This window comes from Sander lucioperca, chromosome 1 (genome assembly GCF_008315115.2).
Source record: "Sander lucioperca isolate FBNREF2018 chromosome 1, SLUC_FBN_1.2, whole genome shotgun sequence".
NCBI classification, from domain to species: Eukaryota; Metazoa; Chordata; class Actinopteri; order Perciformes; family Percidae; genus Sander; species Sander lucioperca.
The window spans coordinates 36,400,796-36,419,174 of record NC_050173.1 but is presented as its reverse complement, the minus strand read 5'-3'; the positions used below and the strand labels follow the sequence as shown (position 1 = coordinate 36,419,174).

The 18,379-nt window shown below is 42.0% G+C and overlaps 1 protein-coding gene across 2 annotated transcripts in view; it reads right to left on the bottom strand.

The window, feature by feature from the left end:
- The window catches only part of atrx (ATRX chromatin remodeler), a 44,626-nt gene that overhangs the window by 8,899 nt on the left and 17,348 nt on the right, over positions 1–18,379 (bottom strand). For both annotated transcript variants that reach the window (XM_031319547.2, XM_031319546.2), the window contains 14 exons: positions 18,155–18,264; positions 17,086–17,232; positions 15,316–15,493; positions 14,947–15,084; positions 14,679–14,854; positions 14,466–14,583; positions 13,354–13,484; positions 13,007–13,101; positions 12,734–12,873; positions 10,398–10,548; positions 10,148–10,248; positions 5,837–5,945; positions 5,566–5,743; positions 4,731–4,922 (listed from right to left, as the gene is read on the bottom strand). In XM_031319547.2, the coding sequence (XP_031175407.1) occupies positions 4,731–4,922; positions 5,566–5,743; positions 5,837–5,945; positions 10,148–10,248; positions 10,398–10,548; positions 12,734–12,873; positions 13,007–13,101; positions 13,354–13,484; positions 14,466–14,583; positions 14,679–14,854; positions 14,947–15,084; positions 15,316–15,493; positions 17,086–17,232; positions 18,155–18,264 (1,964 nt within the window). The remainder of the gene's footprint in view (positions 1–4,730; positions 4,923–5,565; positions 5,744–5,836; positions 5,946–10,147; positions 10,249–10,397; positions 10,549–12,733; positions 12,874–13,006; positions 13,102–13,353; positions 13,485–14,465; positions 14,584–14,678; positions 14,855–14,946; positions 15,085–15,315; positions 15,494–17,085; positions 17,233–18,154; positions 18,265–18,379) is intronic.

Genomic DNA, 18,379 nt, shown 5'->3' with positions numbered 1-18,379 from the left:
ACTGCTAAACAAGCAAAGAAACTTAGTTTAAGAATTAGGATACTAATCACACAAGGTATCCAGCACGCATGACATTTACCACTGTATGAAACCCTTTCCATTGAGAGAACAATTTATGCCCTCCTTAAGCCAAATTCTTGTCTATGTATATATTATGAAAATGACTAAACTGCCAGCAGTCCATAAATGATGTAAAGCAGTTTTCAAACTCATCAGTTCTCACATCTGAAAGATGAAAACTTGTGAGTCAACGTAAGTGGGCCTCATGTAGACTTTACAACTTGGCACAGGCACCAACGGGTACTTTACCAATAGACTTTAGGTGACGCTTAACTGTAAAAGGTCTGATGCAATTGAACACCCCCCTGCATTAATAGCTCTGGGTTCTATGCAAGCAGGATTCTTGGCCATGTTATCAGATATATTTCTTGAGCTGAGAACATTCTCAACCACATTAACCCAATTTCCTGCATCTAAACAGACACTTATTGTGTGTAGAGACTGCTTTAAACATGCTTCTACAGTCATGGTTTTATTTTATTTCTCTCACTGCCACGACAATAAACCTCTACTTAAAAGAGAAAAACACTACACAGGAGGAGTTAAATGTGCAGAATGAAAGGATTCCAACAACAATTGAGAGTAAATGGAAAGAAAAAGAGATATAAATGAAAAGGAAAACAAGCCTATAAGTACATAGATATAGATATATAGCAACTAGTTAGTCGAGTTCTCCAGACGTTTTTGAATGTATTGAAAGTAGCTGTCTCTGCCAGAAACTACTTTTGATGCACAGGTGCGTCAACCATAGCAACAGAGGGGGCCAAGACAGGATCACAACTGCAGGAATGTGAGTGGCTGAGATATTTGCAATACCTAAACATTGCCAGTCAAAACTCTCTCTCCCCCAGCTGCACACAAATGATACACACAACCCTACAGGCCTGCTCTAAACAGTTTCTCAGCAGAAATGCACTTAACTATGGGTGCTGTGCTTGACATCAGGAGGCCACCACATTGTCTTTACACCCTCCAGGGCCTGCACGCAAGTCAGAGGGTTTATCTAGCTGTCAGTCAATTAACAAAGTAACAAAATCATGCATGTCACAAAGGGCTAAACAAAGACAATAAACATAGCACATTCCTATAAAAACAAGCCTCAGCTAGCAGCCGTAGGGGGGTGTATTTCTACAAGAGCTCTCTACAAGGACCAGCCAGCTGGGGCTGGACGGGCAAGTCAGGTGGAATTTACAAGGACTCAATTAGAGTATAATGGTGGAACTGTACTGGAAGAAAGAAAAGTCAAAAATGGAAATCAGTTTCTGAATAAATCTTATGTAAGAAGCAGGCTGTGCGCTAGTTGAAGTAGTTGATCACAAAGTGTGGGAGTGGAGCGGTGTTGCTCAGTTCAAATTCGAGACAGAGGGCTGTTCCCCACAGGCCACTTACTGGCCTGGCTGTTAGTTGCCAGGCACAGCCGTTTCTCATGGGATATTTTACAGACTAAGGACAGGGGTTATGCTAGAAAAGAAGTGGTTCATAAGATGAGTTATCCAACCATGTCCGAAATAAAAAGTGTTTATAGCTGTTCCGAACGGCCACACTGGAAGGCAGGGTGAAAAGCCTGCCATCATAGAGAGGGGTATATGGGGATAGTTTCAGACACTCAGTCTCCTCTAGAAGGTATTCATAGTGTTGCAATCGTAGATGTGAAAAGTGACAGAAATAGTTGTGTAAAGAAAGAAAAAAGAAAGCTTGAGAGAAGTTTGAACCCTGGCTCCATTCTCACCTCTGCACAGCTGGCCAATTATGGCGCAAAGTGGGTGTGAATGTCTGATTTTAGAGAAGTTACCGAAATGAGTCGGACACAGACCCCCAATTTCAATGCTGGAAGGTGCGGGGGAAGGGGGTTTCAGAAGCTGTTCAATCATCCAAAACAATTCTAAGGAAGTATACTGCTGCCTTAAGACCTTCTGGTAGAATTTAGGACATTTTTGTATGGCTTCTGTACAGCAACACTGTTTAAAAACTTTTTTAATTTCCATTTTAATATCTGGTCGCGTGTTTCACTTTTTCCTGCTCACTGACAATGAAACACCACAGTCTAGCCAATAAAGTCAGTGGCAAACTGTAAAAACAACCATCTCTTTGCATGATGAAGTTCAACAACCATACAGAGATTCATCATATTAGTGTCAGAGATACCAATATCTCCACAGACATATTCTCAACAGACCAGAAAGCAGCAAACGAGGGCCATTGCTCTTGCTTCTTCCTCACCTACAACAACACAGCCTCTTGCTGTTACTATCATTAGCGTTCTCTCCACCTGCAATGCAACAAGCTCAGGCATGTTTTCTAAAAGCTGGCAAAAAGCATTCTGGGAAGTATGAAAAACCACTTACACAAGTAGATATAGACTGGGCAAGCTAAAGGTGGGTGCACTGAACATCACTGACGGGTGATATATTGCTTAGAGTATTCAAGGGGGGGGGGGGGATTTTCCTTTAAGGTCAAAGTGACTTCCTACCCCTAATGAGACAAGCATGGTGTGGCTTATTGCTCCAGTCTGTTCCTGTCTATACTGTGGTTTGAGTGCAACCTCCCCACAGTCATTCAGTGTACCTGACAGAGCCTAATGACCACTGCAGCCATCACCTGCTGAGAGCACATACATTGAGGTACGCCCACAGCCTGCCAGCTTGACCGACAGTGCACAACACAGCATTTGCAGAGAACGCTGCAAAGTTGTATGAAGACTGTCCAAAAACTTATACTTCTCATTTCATTATACTCCTCACAAGTGGTTGCATTAGGTGGAAGAGACGAATGTGATGAAAAGGAAATAGGTGAGGGTGTCTCAGGATGGGTGGGGAGTCATCTTCATGTCTGGGCTGTGAGGACCTTCTTTGTCATTAGGAGGAAGTTCTCCTGCTTCTTTTGTCTCCAATTAGTTTCTCTGAAGAGTGCGGAGACATCTTTAAGAGAGGGGTTTAAATAATGACCCTTCATCATGCAGGGTAGGCCAGAGGGAGAAAAAGAAAAACAACTTCACTAAACTCGCTTTGAAGATTCGTAGGCATAGTGTCAAGTAAGTGCAACAGATGGTCGCGAAGATGGCAGGGAAAAGATGGGGTGGGGTAATGGGGACGGACGGGGAAGAGAGTGAGGACATCAGCGAGGACGGGGGGTGGAGAAATAACCATGGCAGGTAGCAGACATAAAGGGGGACTGAACAGGAGGAGGTAGGTGGGAGTGATAGCAGAGACCCCACTACAAAGCATTACACAAGCAAAAGACAGAGACCAAAAATAAGCCCAACTCAGCTTCTTAAGCACAAATATCCAACACTGCCTCTGTGGCCTGTGTGACCCTAATTTTAAAGCAATATGCCCTCTCTGGTTGAGAAAACAGCACTTCCCAGTGTGAAGAGTTTAAAAGAAGTAAAAGACTCCCTCTGTTCAGGCTCAAATCCTTCTCTCCTTCTGTGCAATGCGTTGTTGGCTGAAAGTGATGGAGGGTGTCTGACTCATCTTCACATCATTCCAGACGGCAAATTCCTTCCGTATACTGCAGTCCCGCTGCCACATCATAGTTAACCCCCTGGCCAAAACAGGTCAGCTTGTTAAAGAGCTTGTCAGCCTCTCCGTCTTTAATACTGTGTCACATAAATGTCACTGGGCTCATTAAAGATCATACACATCTAACAGGCCGCGGCTCAATGAACACATCTTTCCTCTTCAAATCTCCAACTGTGCTCCACTGCACTGTAACTAGGCTACTCCTGGTTTAGAGGGATATGGAAGGTGAGAGCAATGATATCAGCTGCCGGCTGAGCGGATTCATGCAGCGCTCCTATGATGAGAATCATGATCTTTTTACAGTGTAAATGAAAAACAGATTTTTTTTTAAATGTCCTTTCGACTGTCAAGCGAGTTGGATATTCTTTTATCCATTCGGTTGAAAGATTTCTACAGTTACCCAGGTCGAACCAAAACAAAGAGGTAAAACCACTTTAGATTATCTGAATAAACACTGAGACTGCAAACAAGGGAACAAGTGGGAAAGCACATAATTCAAAGATCAACAGAGAAGTAAAAGGACAGCAAGGAATTAATGTAAAAAAGAAAAAAAGAGCAGTGAAGGTTTATAGCAGGGCAGAAGCAGTGTTGCAATGAGAAGACTATTTAGTAAATAGCAGTAAACACACATCTGTGCAGCTGTGCAAGGTTGGATGGCCCATGTAAGGGCTGTGTGTTCTTATTAAACCCCAGGGGGCTCAAATAGTGACAGCACCTGCATTAAGGGGAGAAAAGGCGAGCGCAGGATTATGAAAGGAAACAAGAAGAAATTGAAAGATCCCGAAAAGGCCAAGCAGGATACAAGCTGGCATAAATAAAAATTTATCACTGAAGTGCTAAACTTCAAAAAGGAAGAACATACTACTTGGTGCAAGTCTGGAAAAACAAGCTTGGTATTTAAACTGGCATTCTGTGCCATGTTTGGTGAATACAAAAATACTTTTTTACTACTGTTAATAGGTTTCAGCCTGCTTTTCTGCACTTGAAATCTAAAGTCCATGGGAAACAAAACCATGAAATCTAAGTCAATGGTTCTTAATAACCCAATTGGATGCACAACATATTCTAAATTTAATTTACAAAAAAATGCCTGGTCCTAAAGAGAAGCATATTTTAACAATCTAAGTGCATACATATGTACATGTTTACCTTAGGAAGCAAGGGCGTGGCTTTCTTGCTCTTCTTCTCTGAGGGACCATCCAGCAAGTCCGGGTCAAATGTGTAAAGCTCGGCCAGCTCGTTCGTTGTGAAGTGCCTCTCAATCTGCTGCTGGTCCACCACACGGAATGACAGAGACTGCTTGGTTACCTGCCGGTCATAAATCTTCTCCTCCATTGTACCCTGAAAGAAGAGAATGAAATGAGAAGACGGCCATGAAAGTATACATCTACATGATAGTTGATAGTTACAGCTTTACTCGCAGACAGGGCTGCAACGATTATTTTCATTATCGATTAATCGATTAGTTGTTTGGTCTTTAAAATGTCAGAAAATGGTGAAAAATGCAGATGGGTGTTTTTCAAAGCCCAAGATGACGTCCTCAAATGTCTCGTTTTATCCACAACTCAAAGATATTCATTTTACTATCATAGAGAAGTAAAGAAACTAGAAAATATTCACATTTAAAAGGTTTAGTGCGTAACTTTTTGATATTAATAAACATATTCAAGCCATTGCCAAATGAGTTGCTACAAAGCTAATAAAGACTATCTGCTCCACCGTACTCTCTCTGTATTTCTCAGTATGTGGGGTGGAGAGGAGGAGAGACGCGCCAACAGTTTTGTTGTCATTACTTAGAATTCCTCATGGGAAAAGAAAGTACGCACAATAGCTTTAAGAAGCTGGAATCAGATAAGATTCAAAAAAAATGACTAAAACCGATTAATCAATTATCAAAATAGTTGGCGATTAATTTCAAAGTTGACAACTAAATTGATTAATCATTGCAGCTCTACTTACAGAAAGTACCAAAATATAAGCTCACCTGGGCTAGGAACCTGTACACATAGACGGTCCTCAACTGGCCAAAGCGGTAGACCCTGAAGATACTCTGGACGTCGTAGGAGGGGTTCCATGAGGCATCAAAGATGATGACCCTGTTGGCTGCCACCAGGTTGATGCCAAGAGAGCCAGCTCGCGTTGAAATGAGGAACAAACGACCTCTGGGAAAGAGAGACAATTTAAGCACCAGTGATATTTTAAATGTTTGGTAATGTGGTATTATTATTCTGTGTTTTAAAATAAAAGTATATTACCTTGGATTACTGATGTCATTAAACTCTTCAGCCCACTTCTTCCTGGTGGTGGCGTTGGTGGAGCCATCCAGGCGATAGTAGTCAATGTTCCTGAACCACTTGCCTTCACCTTCAGACATGTTACAGTTGAGAAATGTGCTATGACTATAAAACATCTAAGCTCCACAAAACTTTCAAAAACACATGTGTCAAATAGGCCTCTTCCTTTTCAAAAGGACTATGTTTGGGTATTAGCAGACAGCAGATAGACGGCTGTGTTTAGGCTTAAAGATGGCAAACCCCCTACCAGCCTTCATAACCAACTTTTCAGTATGTTTCCAATTACGGCACTGTGATCTTTTCATTACAAATTACAAACCCTTGAGCAAACATTTTTTTGTGGAATAAAAAGTCAAGGTCTAATCATTTTCAAAATGAAAGCTAAAACAGCTGCTGAAGTTTAATTAGGAACATGACCTTACACCAGCGGCGGTGTGCGTGTGTCTGTTTAAAGGTAATAAGCACAACAGCGTGTACAAAAATACATGTTGCATGTGGGCTGTCTACAAGTGTGAAACTTGCATCTCCATATGAAAATACTTCTTACTTTTCCAAAGCTAATGTTAGCATTTTTTATATCTTATATCACAGTTTAGTTAGTTCAAAGACTACAGTGTAAAACCACAAAAATAAACCTTGAGACAGACAACTGGGCTCCTTAAGCTCCATAGGTCAGTAGCTGGATAATAATATTAAACATTGCTCTGTGATTTTAGCACATTGTGAAACCAAAAGCAGCCTTTTAAATGATAACATTAAGAGGGACACTGATCAGACAACTGTAGGATCATTCAGTGAAGTAAAGTTAACACTAGGAATATTAATGATAAATCGAAAAAATATATATATTAAAGCAACAATATGTACCTATTTTACCTTAAAATAACAGCTTCAATATTATTTTGATGCTACTCTGACTTGTAATACGGAGAATGGTGCCCCTGTCATTCCCACTCCGCGCCCCTGTTCTCGCACTATGTAACTTTGGCGAGCGGGTACGATCTCCCGGAAGAAGTGCTGTAACGCTCTAGGATACTATCACTGATTTGGGTGAAACTACAGGGTTTTCGCTGCCATTATACAGCTTAGGCGCAGCACCCTAGCTGTTTTGTGCAGCACCTAAACACATGACATATAAACAATGTGGAGAGCACCTAGATGAGCCAACGCACGGGGCAAGCGCCTGCCCATTGTCTTCTGCACACGTGCTGCGTGATTGTTCGTGTACACAACGGCACAGAGAACATCACAGTCAGCACGCTATGCATGTTGCGCAAACAGCGGCAGCCCCAGTGAGTGTGCAGGAGAGAGAGAGAGAGAGAGAGAGAGAGAGAGAGAGAGAGAGAGAGCGAGAGCGAGAGACAGAGAGAGAGAGAGAGAGAGAGAGAGAGAGAGAGAGAGAGAGAGAGAGAGAGAGAGAGAGAGAGAGGTGTGTGTCGGTAAGTATGAAGTTAGCAGTAGTGTTATAACTGTGAATGTAGCAGTGCAGTCTGTGTACAGTTTATCTGTCAGTGAATAAATGCTTCAACTCCTCAAGAGATAAGATCCAAGCCAAGTTCCCATATATTGCTTGTTACCTGTTGGTTAAAGTGCCATGGCATGAAAATTTCACTTTTCGTTTTTTAACATTAATATGTGTTCCCCCAGCCTGCCTATTGTCACCCAGTGGCTAGAAATGGCGATAGGTGTAAACCGAGCCCTGGGTATCCTGCTCTGCCTTTGAGAAAATGAAAGCTCAGATGGGCCAATCTGGAATCTTCCCTTTATGATGTCATAAGGGGAAAGGTTACCTCCCCTTTCTCTGCTTTGCCCACCCAGAGAATTTGCCCCACCCATGAGAAAGAGAGAGACATCATGGCTTGAAAACGAGCGAAGCATGGCAGTTGGTCAAGGCAACACCCACCTTGCCCCCCCTCTCTCTCCTCCTCAATAGTATTTAAAGCTACAGACACAGAAATGGCACAGCCTAAGGAAAGCTCATTGTGGGACTGGCTCTAGTGGCTGTAATTCTGCACCAAGGCTGAATTTCGGGAAAGAGACTTAGACAGATACAGTATTAGGGGACCACTGAGGAGTATATAAAAGTAACATGTCATAGGACCTTTAAAGTAAAGGGGGTTAGCCATGCAGCTAGCAAAAACTTCAGCACAGGCTCACTAACGGCTGAACTTTAAGGTGGACCAGCTATTCTCATTTTAGCGATAAGCTGCTCCTCCAAGTTTTGATTTAGTGATCTCTCCCTCGCTGCAACCAACAACCACTAAGCTTTATGCAAATAATTGTGCAATGATGTCACCAATATGCAATAGGGCTGGGACGATTCGTTGACGTAGTCGACGTAATCAATTACGTAAATGCGTCAACACAAATAATTTGCGTCGACGCATCACACGTAGAAATCTATAAATAACCGGCTGCCTCCAGCAACAGCGCAAGTACGGATTCCTCGCAAGTTCAACAACACGTTGAGAAAAAGGCTTGTACACGGTCTTCTAAAGTGTGGGTGTATTTTACTCTTAATGCCAACAACAACGTGGTAGTCTGTAGACTTTGTAAAATGCATCCCTAAGTCAGGATAACAGCAGCAAAACACCATAAGTTCTGCTCACCTTTTTGTCCCTTTCCCTCCCAAGTAGAGTTTAGATTCTCTGCCCGAGCCCGAACTTGACCCACGGGCCGGGTCGGGCCCATATGTCCCGCCACTATCCCTGGGCCGGGCCCTTCAACAAGTATTTGTGTTTTTTTTAATATTTACTTTATTAGCCTAATTGGGTGGGGAGAAAGCTATGCCTCTCCAGCTTCTCCCGTAGCTCTCGGTATATGTCCTGCACTGACTTGAGTGTGAGGTAAACTGTGCTAAATCGTGTCTCCCCCATCTGTAGCACTGTCTTCAATAATTGCGCAACCAGGCCAGATTGCTTCAGATATCTCACGAGTCCTTTATAACGTCAGTTATAACGGCCCACGTATTAAAAAATTGTCGGGTTAAAACGGGCTCGGCCTCATAATTCCAGTTAATGTGTCGCCGGGCTGGGCTCTGACACAACGTGCACTTTAGACGTGTGCGATTATCAACATAGTGACACGGAACGTGCCCTGCTATGACTTAAGCATCATCAAACGCTGTCAATCTGCAGTGTTATTTTTCTTTTGGTTTACCATCATCATGAATGACCCAATCGATTACAGACTGTTATATTAGACACTCTGCAACTTGCCTTATGTTGGATTTATTTGATACATCTGATTTTATACGTTGCTAAAAACGGCTAATTTTCACTGAAAAGCGACTAGTTTGCAGGTATGTTAAAGGGAGAAGAGCCTGGATGTTAAACAAGAGCTTATTCATTATTTTACCTACTACTGTTAAAAAAAGCAAATACAGGCTACTCTTTTTGCACTTGCTCTGTTTACTTTAAGTTTTTATTTTTGTATTCCTCCTGAAAGTGACTTTATTTTGTTGTTGGATTGATAGCCTACATCTGGCTTCAGCTTGCACTACAAATTCATTTTACTTGAACAGTGCAGTGTTAAACAATTTTAATAAATAGAGACTTGAACCTTATTGAAATTTGTTTTGTGTAAATTGTTAATAATTGAGCAATGGGAAAATCGCTAATTGAAAAATGAATCGTTAGATTAGTCGACTAATCAAAAGAATAATCGCTAGATTAATCGTTTAAAAAAATAATTGTTTGGGACAGCCCTAATATGCAAATAAGTGAATGACATAATTTGCTCCTAAGCACTCTAAAAAACCCACTAGGTGGCGCTCTTACCTTTGAAGGAGAGTTACAGGTGTGTTTGGTGACAAAATTCAAAAGTTTAAACAAACGCATCTCCCTGCCCTCTGAAAAAACAAAAAAAAAGTATTGCTATGCTCACTGAGGCCGTTCTGTCGATAAACTCCGAAGCAGAAAGTTGTGTAAATTCCACGGAGTTGTTGTTAGGTGGCTGTTTGGTTTAGCTATGCTAACGCTAAACTAGCATTTTGAACAGAAGCAGCTGGTCGTTGGACGCAGCCCGTTGGTCAGACAGCAGGACTCTAATGACACATGCTTCCAACTAAATCAACACAAAAGCGATTCACAGTATTACTGACACTCACCAGCTCAGAGTATAAATGCATTTTAGCGGTTGCAGTAAATGGACAGATAAGGTCGGAGCAACAGTATTGTTCGACTATCAATTAAAGAAATTGTTTAAAATGTACATCCCAAATGACAACTTTGTGAATTAAAGGCCCTGTCAGACTATAATCAAGAAATGTACCTTTGTATGGAGAGACTTTTTCTTCATCTTTAGCTCTGCAAGCCAGTTCCAGGAAATCCTCGATCAGGTCCAGAGATATAAGAGACTGACTGAACACCAACCTGAGGACGGATGAGGATGGAAGATACACCAGTGTCACTTTACCACAGCTACAGATTATTCTTTAATTAACCCACTTTAACACAAACCAACTGCATAACAGAAAGGGCCAAAAATATATTAAATGCACATAGTCTACAGACACACTTACACTTTTTCATCTACTTCCTCTGCCATGCGCAGGATCTCAAAGAGGAGCAACATCTTTCCAGAGTGCTCCAGGATCTCAGCGTCAGCATCAGTGACAAAGTCCCTGTGCCAGTCAGGATTGGGACTCCCTGGTGCTGAACTAGTGGGCCGAGCTGTTTGTGATACACAAAGTTACAGATTAGTAGTTATGCAGTCAGTATAGTCTCACAACAACAAGCAATAACAAAGACATCAAGCTTACAACAGAGCTTCACTATTACATGTTCCTCTGCTACGCTGCAGTATGTGCAGATGTTAGTTGGCAAAGCAAGATTGTCATTAATTAAATTTCCTGTGACATTATAGATATAATAATACAATGTCTAATAATATACAAGTCTAAAGAGCTAGACCTATCTCCACAAGGATGTGTCAGTGCAGGAGTATGGTCTGGCTACACCGCTTATCATTCTGGGATAAGGGGGAAAAAAAACGCTATGCCTTGTTTGTATTTCTTTAAACTAATCACAACCGTCTTGGGCAGCGCTAAGCCCTGGATTAAACGACGATGCCCTTGCAAAATAGATAGCGGAAGGGGAGGAGAATACCTGACATCTGGCACATCAGGTTTTATCCCAGCACTGTAGATCCGGCAAGCGCGACTAATAATATAGTGACCTCTAAAGCATCGCAAAGCCAGCTCAAATTTTTGGTTTTAACAGTTTTTGTTTTTCTTTAGGCCACACTCAAAAGGCGTTTGCTTGGGTTACGGGTGTCATTAATAGACAGACCAAAACTGCTTTACAGTCGACCGGGCTTTAACCAGCCAGAGCCACAAAAACGGAACACACATTTAGTTAACAATTTAAAACATTACACTGCTTTAGGGTTGCAACAGTATGAGATTTTCAGGGATTGATAACGAGCTCAGAAAATGGTACAATTTCATGTTATTACAGTATACGAGTTAGACAATAATTATTATTAATCAGTTACAATGACCCTTAAGCCCAGTTCAGACCAAAGATTTGTGACGAGACGAGTTGATACTTGCAACGCGCCAGTGCCGGTTTACACCAATGCAACGAGACGAGATGGTGTATCATCTCCATAGCAACGACTCTTTGTTCTTCCGTTATAACATCCGACTTTAAGGCTTTTTTGTAGCTGATATTTCATTTGTTGCATCAAAATATGAATGTGGATAAGGTTAGTTTAAAAGTGATAGTGAGATGCTTGGCTACAGTTGCACTTTGAATGATGAAAGAGCGAAAAAGTTTTATTTGTGATTTACTGCTTTGTTGTAATGCTTGCTTGACCACATACCGTGCTCGTCGTTGAGCCTCGTTCTAAAACTGCCATTTGGACTAGTTGACAGTTTGTAACATAGAAAAAGTAGCAGACTTTACAAGCTAACTTCGCTATTGGCTGTCGAACAAGTGACGTCCCTTGCATTATAAAACCAGCGACGCCATCAGCTGGCTTGAGTCGAGCTGAGACGGGCCAGTTCAGACCGCTGCAACTTTTCCCGGCAATGTTCTAAAATTGTTTTGTCTTGTCTTTGTTGCAAATCTTTTTAGGTCTGAACTTCGCTTTAAAGAAATAAAAACAGAAGGTGTTTAGAAGGTGTGTTTTTGGTTGAACAAATGCTTTTTGTATTCATAATTGAAATTTTTTTTTTTTTTAAATGAAGTATGTGTAAAAAGTGTCCCTTTCTTTTCCCCCCCCCCCAATACCGTACATAAGCAAATGTACATGGTATTATAACCGTCAATTTTCATACCACGGCATAACGTGAAACTGACAACTGCAACCCTACACTGCTTATTGACATCATATAAAACTAGTCCCTGAAGTCTGCATATCTCAGTGAATTCTGATTCTCAAAAAGTTGATATTTTTCAGTCTATCTAGAAACAAAAAATTGAGCTTGAAATAATTAGGGTGGCTACACAAAACTGGCTCTACAAAGTTACTATCCTTCATAATTACACATGGTTATAAGTGTCAAAAGGCATCATTTGTTTTTCAAATATGATTGAGTAGGGGTGCCACGATTTTGATTTTAAACTGAAAATGTACCAAAATAATGGTTCATTCAATTGTGCCACTAAAAAAATTATTTGAGAAAAAGTCGTTGCAAGTACCCTTCTGTAATCTAGTGGCTCTTATTGTGCCTGTAAAAAAAATAAATGATATCAAAAATTTTATCGAATCGTGACACCCCTATAGTTGAGACCTATGGTCTATGTGTTTGAGAGTCATCATTCTGAGCAGAGGCAAGTCACCCCAGATGTTCCCAGACCTCTATTACCCAACCGACTACCCATAATGCTCCCATATGTATGAGGAACTTACCTTCTTCTACAGGCTCTGGTCTAACTCGACCCTCTCCATTTCTGCCCCGAGAGCTGGTGTTCCACTCCTTGATGACCTCCACGTCATCACTGTCCGAGTCATCAGACCCTTTCTTTTTTCCCTTCCCTTGCTTCTTTTTCCTATTAGGAAGGAGGAATGGTGGAGGAGACGGGGTCAGTGAGAGTAACAGATGCAAGAGAGAAGGGCAGGTAAATGAGGTTATTTCTGTGTGAATATACAACAAGGAATAATAGAAGTAAAATCTTATTTTACTTTTTCGTCCTCTCATCGTCAGAGGTCATACTCATGGAGGATTCTTCTGTTTCTGAAGCGATGAACTCATCCATACTGTCCTCGTCAAAGAAACCCTGCAAGAGAGCGCACTAGTGTAAGTCTGTGCGACAATATAGGTCAACCAAACACAGAGCTGGATCGTGGGTAGCAGAAATGATGCATAAGGGAAACATTTTGCCGCAGTGGCAATATACATGTTGTTCTCCCTCAGTGCATGACCTGTCAGCACTACATTTCTATTGTTTTCCCGCAGTGTGTGCGCTAATGTATCTCCAGTTTTTGAGTTAGTGTTTAGTGTGGTCAAGTCTCATATTCCTCAGCCCTACCCTGTTTTCTTTACTGATGTAGTCCAGCTGAAGGCACCAGGGATGGGTCCAGATTCTGCTGAGCATCTGGAAATCCTGGAAGAGTTTGGTCCCTGCGCGGCCACGGCTCCCCTCCAAAGCATTCCCCACACCTGCATACAAGGGAAAGAGTGTGAGGAGGAAGATGGATGTGTGTTTGCATTATGAACTTGACAGTGTGCCCTCAATCTCTTCAGACATACAGACACGTGTGGAAAATGAAGTGCAACACTGATGTCTGCCCCAAACCAACTGACTATGGACAAACTGGAGGAAAATCAGTATTTACACAAAACAAATCATACCAAGCACTGAGTATCAGCCATTCTGATCTGGTCAATCAGCGGATTTATGAACTTAATTGAGTGGCAGTTGCTGAAATGTTAATGTTGTAACTGCAGTTTGTTGGCCTGCATTGAACCGGGGGGGTCAGAAGTTACGGTGCGTTTTACCGTAACTTCTGATCCCTCCACACCCCCATCACTCCTCTTCTTACATACCAGCTCTCCTATACTTTGTTTTTGCTTTTGGTGTAAAACCTCTGGCCCCTCCTCCACCTAAACTTCTTTCCCTTTTCTTTATGCCCCCACATTCCCCGCTTTTACCCCCCACCCTCTGTTCCCGCTCTCCCAGAGCTCTTCATTAGGGAGACGTGGGAAACTGGGCTTAAACCCTGCCTACGGCACTCTGCCAGCTGCCACTCTCACACACACATCCTGGGCCACGTTCTGAGAGGAAAGTCCACTAAACGACTTAACAATGCAGCACGAAAACTTACATTTTTTTTTAAACCCATGTCTGAGTAAAAGACATCCAGTGAGAAAGCAATTTTAAGAGAAACAAGACTCCTGCAGAAGGATTTAGCCTACTCCTAGACTACACACGTTTTCCAGCGGAATTCTCAATTGAATTTCATTCTAGTCTAAGACTGGTCTAAATCCCTGGCTGGGCAATCAGACCTGACACTGTAAAAGCCCTGCTAGCAGCCCCTAGAGGCTCTGCTGCAACTAACACCCAACAATATCGGAGTAGTTTGAAGTGGCACTGCCCTTCTCAACACCCAGTGCTTCTGTTTAGTTAAGCATGGTTCTCACCTGTGAAGTGCTCCAGGTAGTATCTGTATAGTTTACACTGGATAGGGGTCACTCTGATCGACAACACATACTCATGTTTAGGAGGCAGGAACTTGGTGAGTGCCGTGTAATCTTTCCTCTGTGGAAAGCAGAAATAAATCCCTCTTGTTAGATGGCAAAGGGAAGGAGGTCAAAGAGAACAAGTCAATTGTTGTAGCAATTTTTTTTTTTTACCTGGACACAGCCGGCCAGCATCTCATAGAGGATGTGAGCCCTTTTCTTCATGATCCGGACATCTTGTAGTGTGGAATCGGCACACTGACCATTCTGAATGGGGTTAATGAAGCGGTTCCTGAACTCCTTAACTGACCCAAGCAGGTTCTCCTTGATGAAGTTCACCATGCAGTGGTCTGGTAAGGACACAAAGATCACAAGTTTTAGAGACATCCACAGCCACACAAAATCTTGGATTGACGTCCTCTATATAACCAGGCAGTCTCACATTCAACAAGGTTGTTTTGCAGAGGTGTTCCAGTCAGCACAACCCTCCTCCTCGTCCTGATAGAATTCATCGCTTTGGACACAGCAGACGCCTCATTCTTTAGGATGTGTCCTTCATCACAGATCACCAAGTCTGGACCTGGTAAAAGTTAAAAAAAAAAAAAAAAAAAAGCTCATTACAGGTGGAAGTAGGGCTGGGTATCAATCAAAAAATGTTGATACCAATACCTGGACTTCAATAACTGTTCCTAAACGATCACTTTTTCGATACCAATTTTATTTAATTTTTTTTACAACATTACACATTACAGCCCAAATCTTTTTATTTATTTTTCAGCTCCTACTACGTGAGCCCTGTCTCTGTCTGTACCTGGATCTACCAGTGTCTTCTGAAAGGTCTCTTTGAGCTTCTTGCTCTTGATGTTCCTGCCCTGTGTCAGGTTTCGGTACATTTCGTAACCGATGATGATTACTCCACCCATATCATGCCATCGCTGGAGGGCGTATGCTCTATCCTGTGGCCTCTTAACTGTGGCCAGCTCAGATACCTGGTAAACACAAGATAGACATTGATCAAAAAAAGCAATAAATCAGGGGTGTGATAAATGCACAGAAAAAACTAACAACGGCACAGCTGTCAAATAGAAACTACTTGGAAAAGTTACAAATACCCCTTTCACGCCAAGGACTCAACCAGGTTTGAACCAGAGTTGACTTTGTGTTTCCCGAATGGGTCAGACACGGGTTGATTTCAACGTAAATTTCACACAACCAGGGTCGCTAACAACTGGGAAAGGGACAAACTATGTGACTGGTTGGAAATGGGAGGGGGTCACAGTAGTTACAGGTCGCCGCACACTTTGGAAAAAAAACATACATACACAATAGATTTTGTCTCACTGTGCTTAACGCTGGGTTTTCACAGGCAGCTTCAGCAACAGAAGAGTGGAGCAGTTCAATTAATTCCCTATGAGAACAGCCGTATGAGCGAAGTCCGCTGACAGTTTGAAAGTGCCCGGATGTTCACCGCTCTGCCCGTTCTCCAAAGTTGACTCCATGTCAACTTTTGCAGAGCTGCCTGTGAAAACCCAGCATTAATTGTAAACATATTAAAATAAGTTTTATTTAATTCTGTCATTGAGAGAGAGAGAGAGAAAGAGACAAACACACACACACACACACACACACACTCGCGCCAATCTCTCCGTCAAGAAGAGTCTCTGAGTCAAGAAGCCGACAGCAAAGCCTAACTTTACTTTTAATGATAAAGAAATGTTCTTCTTCCCTCGTCTTAAAATGGTCATTAATCGATACTAGAGTAGCCTACATGCTTGTTTACTGATGCACCTGCAATGAATGAAATGCAGAGGAAGAGAAAAGAACATCTGTCTCCATTAGATATGATGGTGTACAGCTGGATTGGAGTATTCGACAACATCAGATGTTCACTGAATATGATCGGGCCATTTCCAACATCTAAGGTAGACTGCACAATTAATGGAATTTTAATCACGGTCACGATTTTGGCTTCCCACGATCAAATTCACCTGATCGAGCGATATTTAAAATTCTTCATTCCGTTCATAGAATGCTCTGTATCAAATTTTTTTTTTTTTTCCAAAGCTCCGTAAACCACTCTCTGATCACGTGCCCTATTGGCACCGGATTTTAACATGCGCCGTTAACATGAACAGAAAATTGCGTTGCCTGTATCTTTTCACGGCAAACGCACGTTTGGAAAGCAGTCGCCCAACAGCTGAAATGGCATACTCCTTCATAGTATCCTTCAACAAAGGAGGAATGTAGCACAATATGGATGTGAAAGCAGGTATAATTAGCCTATGTGACAATAAAATGTGTTTTTGTTAAAATCAACAAATAATCGTGATAATTAATCGTGATTAATATATTGATCAAAATAATTATCATTTTGGCCATAATCGTGCAGCCCTATTGGAATGCATCACTTCCAGGTTGTGATTCAGTTCGTATCTGAATTGTCGTGACCAGGGATCCACCCTTGTTGACTGGCTTGGTTTGAATTGCCAAAAGGAGGGTTGAACATTGGTCAGATAACCCTGGCCCGACCCTGGTCATTTGTGTGAAAGTTGTGTGAAAGAGGTGAAAAGCAACTCCCTACCTCTAAACTCTCGTCATCCTTCATTCCTACTTGCCACTTCTCAAACTCGTTGAGCCAATTAAGGACAGTGTTCAGGGGACAAACCACCAGTGCTGTGGAGAAATTGAGCTTCTCACAAAGCAGCAAAGTGTGAAGTAATGTCACCACCTACAGGGCAAAAACAGAACAGTTAAACATGGCTAACAGTATGAAACCACGCAGGTCTGCAGACACTGATTAACTCATTAGGGTTTAACAGGCTTAAGATGGCAGTTTTCATATAAAATTCTCACAGTTCTTTAATGCACTATCACAGGTTTGTGACACCTAAAATATGTTGTATTAGGCTTGGATTGCCACAGTTTGTACAAGAATGGCATGTATGATATTTGATGTACTTATCCATAGTCAGTGTATTACCCACAGTAGATGGCGGTCAGCCAGTCCTCAATTTGGAGAAGCAGGCAGGAGTAGGCTACTGACATGGAAGCTAAGTAATGTACTGCTGAGGATGGGGCAGCAGCAAAACGTTTTTTTAGCCGCCTACAAAAAGGACCACCTAAAAGAATTATTATCAGCTCATGTGTAAGCTATATTTAGAATATTTTCATTTTACCTTGCCGTCAGACAGCCCTTTCAAACAGTGAACTGAAGCTGTTAAATCCATCTATGCTCTATTCAAAGCCACCAGACTCCTTTTGACAAAAACAGTAATTTTGCCTCGCAGAACACAAGAGTTGCTGGTCCACCGCAGCCTCGATCAGTTTGTGTTACTGTGTGACTTTAGTGTTTTCAAGGGTTAGTTCAGATTCACCAAAGTCACACAATGACACAAATAACTTTGCTGCTGCCCCCGTCCTCAGCAGTACATTGCTTAGCTTTCATGTCGACACTCCTGACTGCTTCTCCTTACTGGGGGCATGCCGACCGCCATCTACTGTAGGTAATACACTGACTATGGATAAAAACCTCATACAACCCCACTTCCAAAAAATCTGAATCTTTAAGATTCATGTTTTCCTTTTTCCTGTATTGAACATATTTTGTGTAATTGTCACCCCAGACAGGCATGCTGCTCTCTTCTGCATACCTGCAGAGTTTTCCCCAGACCCATACAATGGGCGAGGATGCAGCCGGAGCCAGGAGACTTCTCGATCTTCTTCACAGATTCACAGCAACAGTCCCACATGAACTGCACCCCTGAAACAAATAACAAAAACAGAGGGGCCGACATTAGCTCAGAGCATCTCGGTGTTTCACATGCAGGTTTATGTTGGCTAATATTGCAGTTCAGCCATGTTGACTGTTTAGTGAC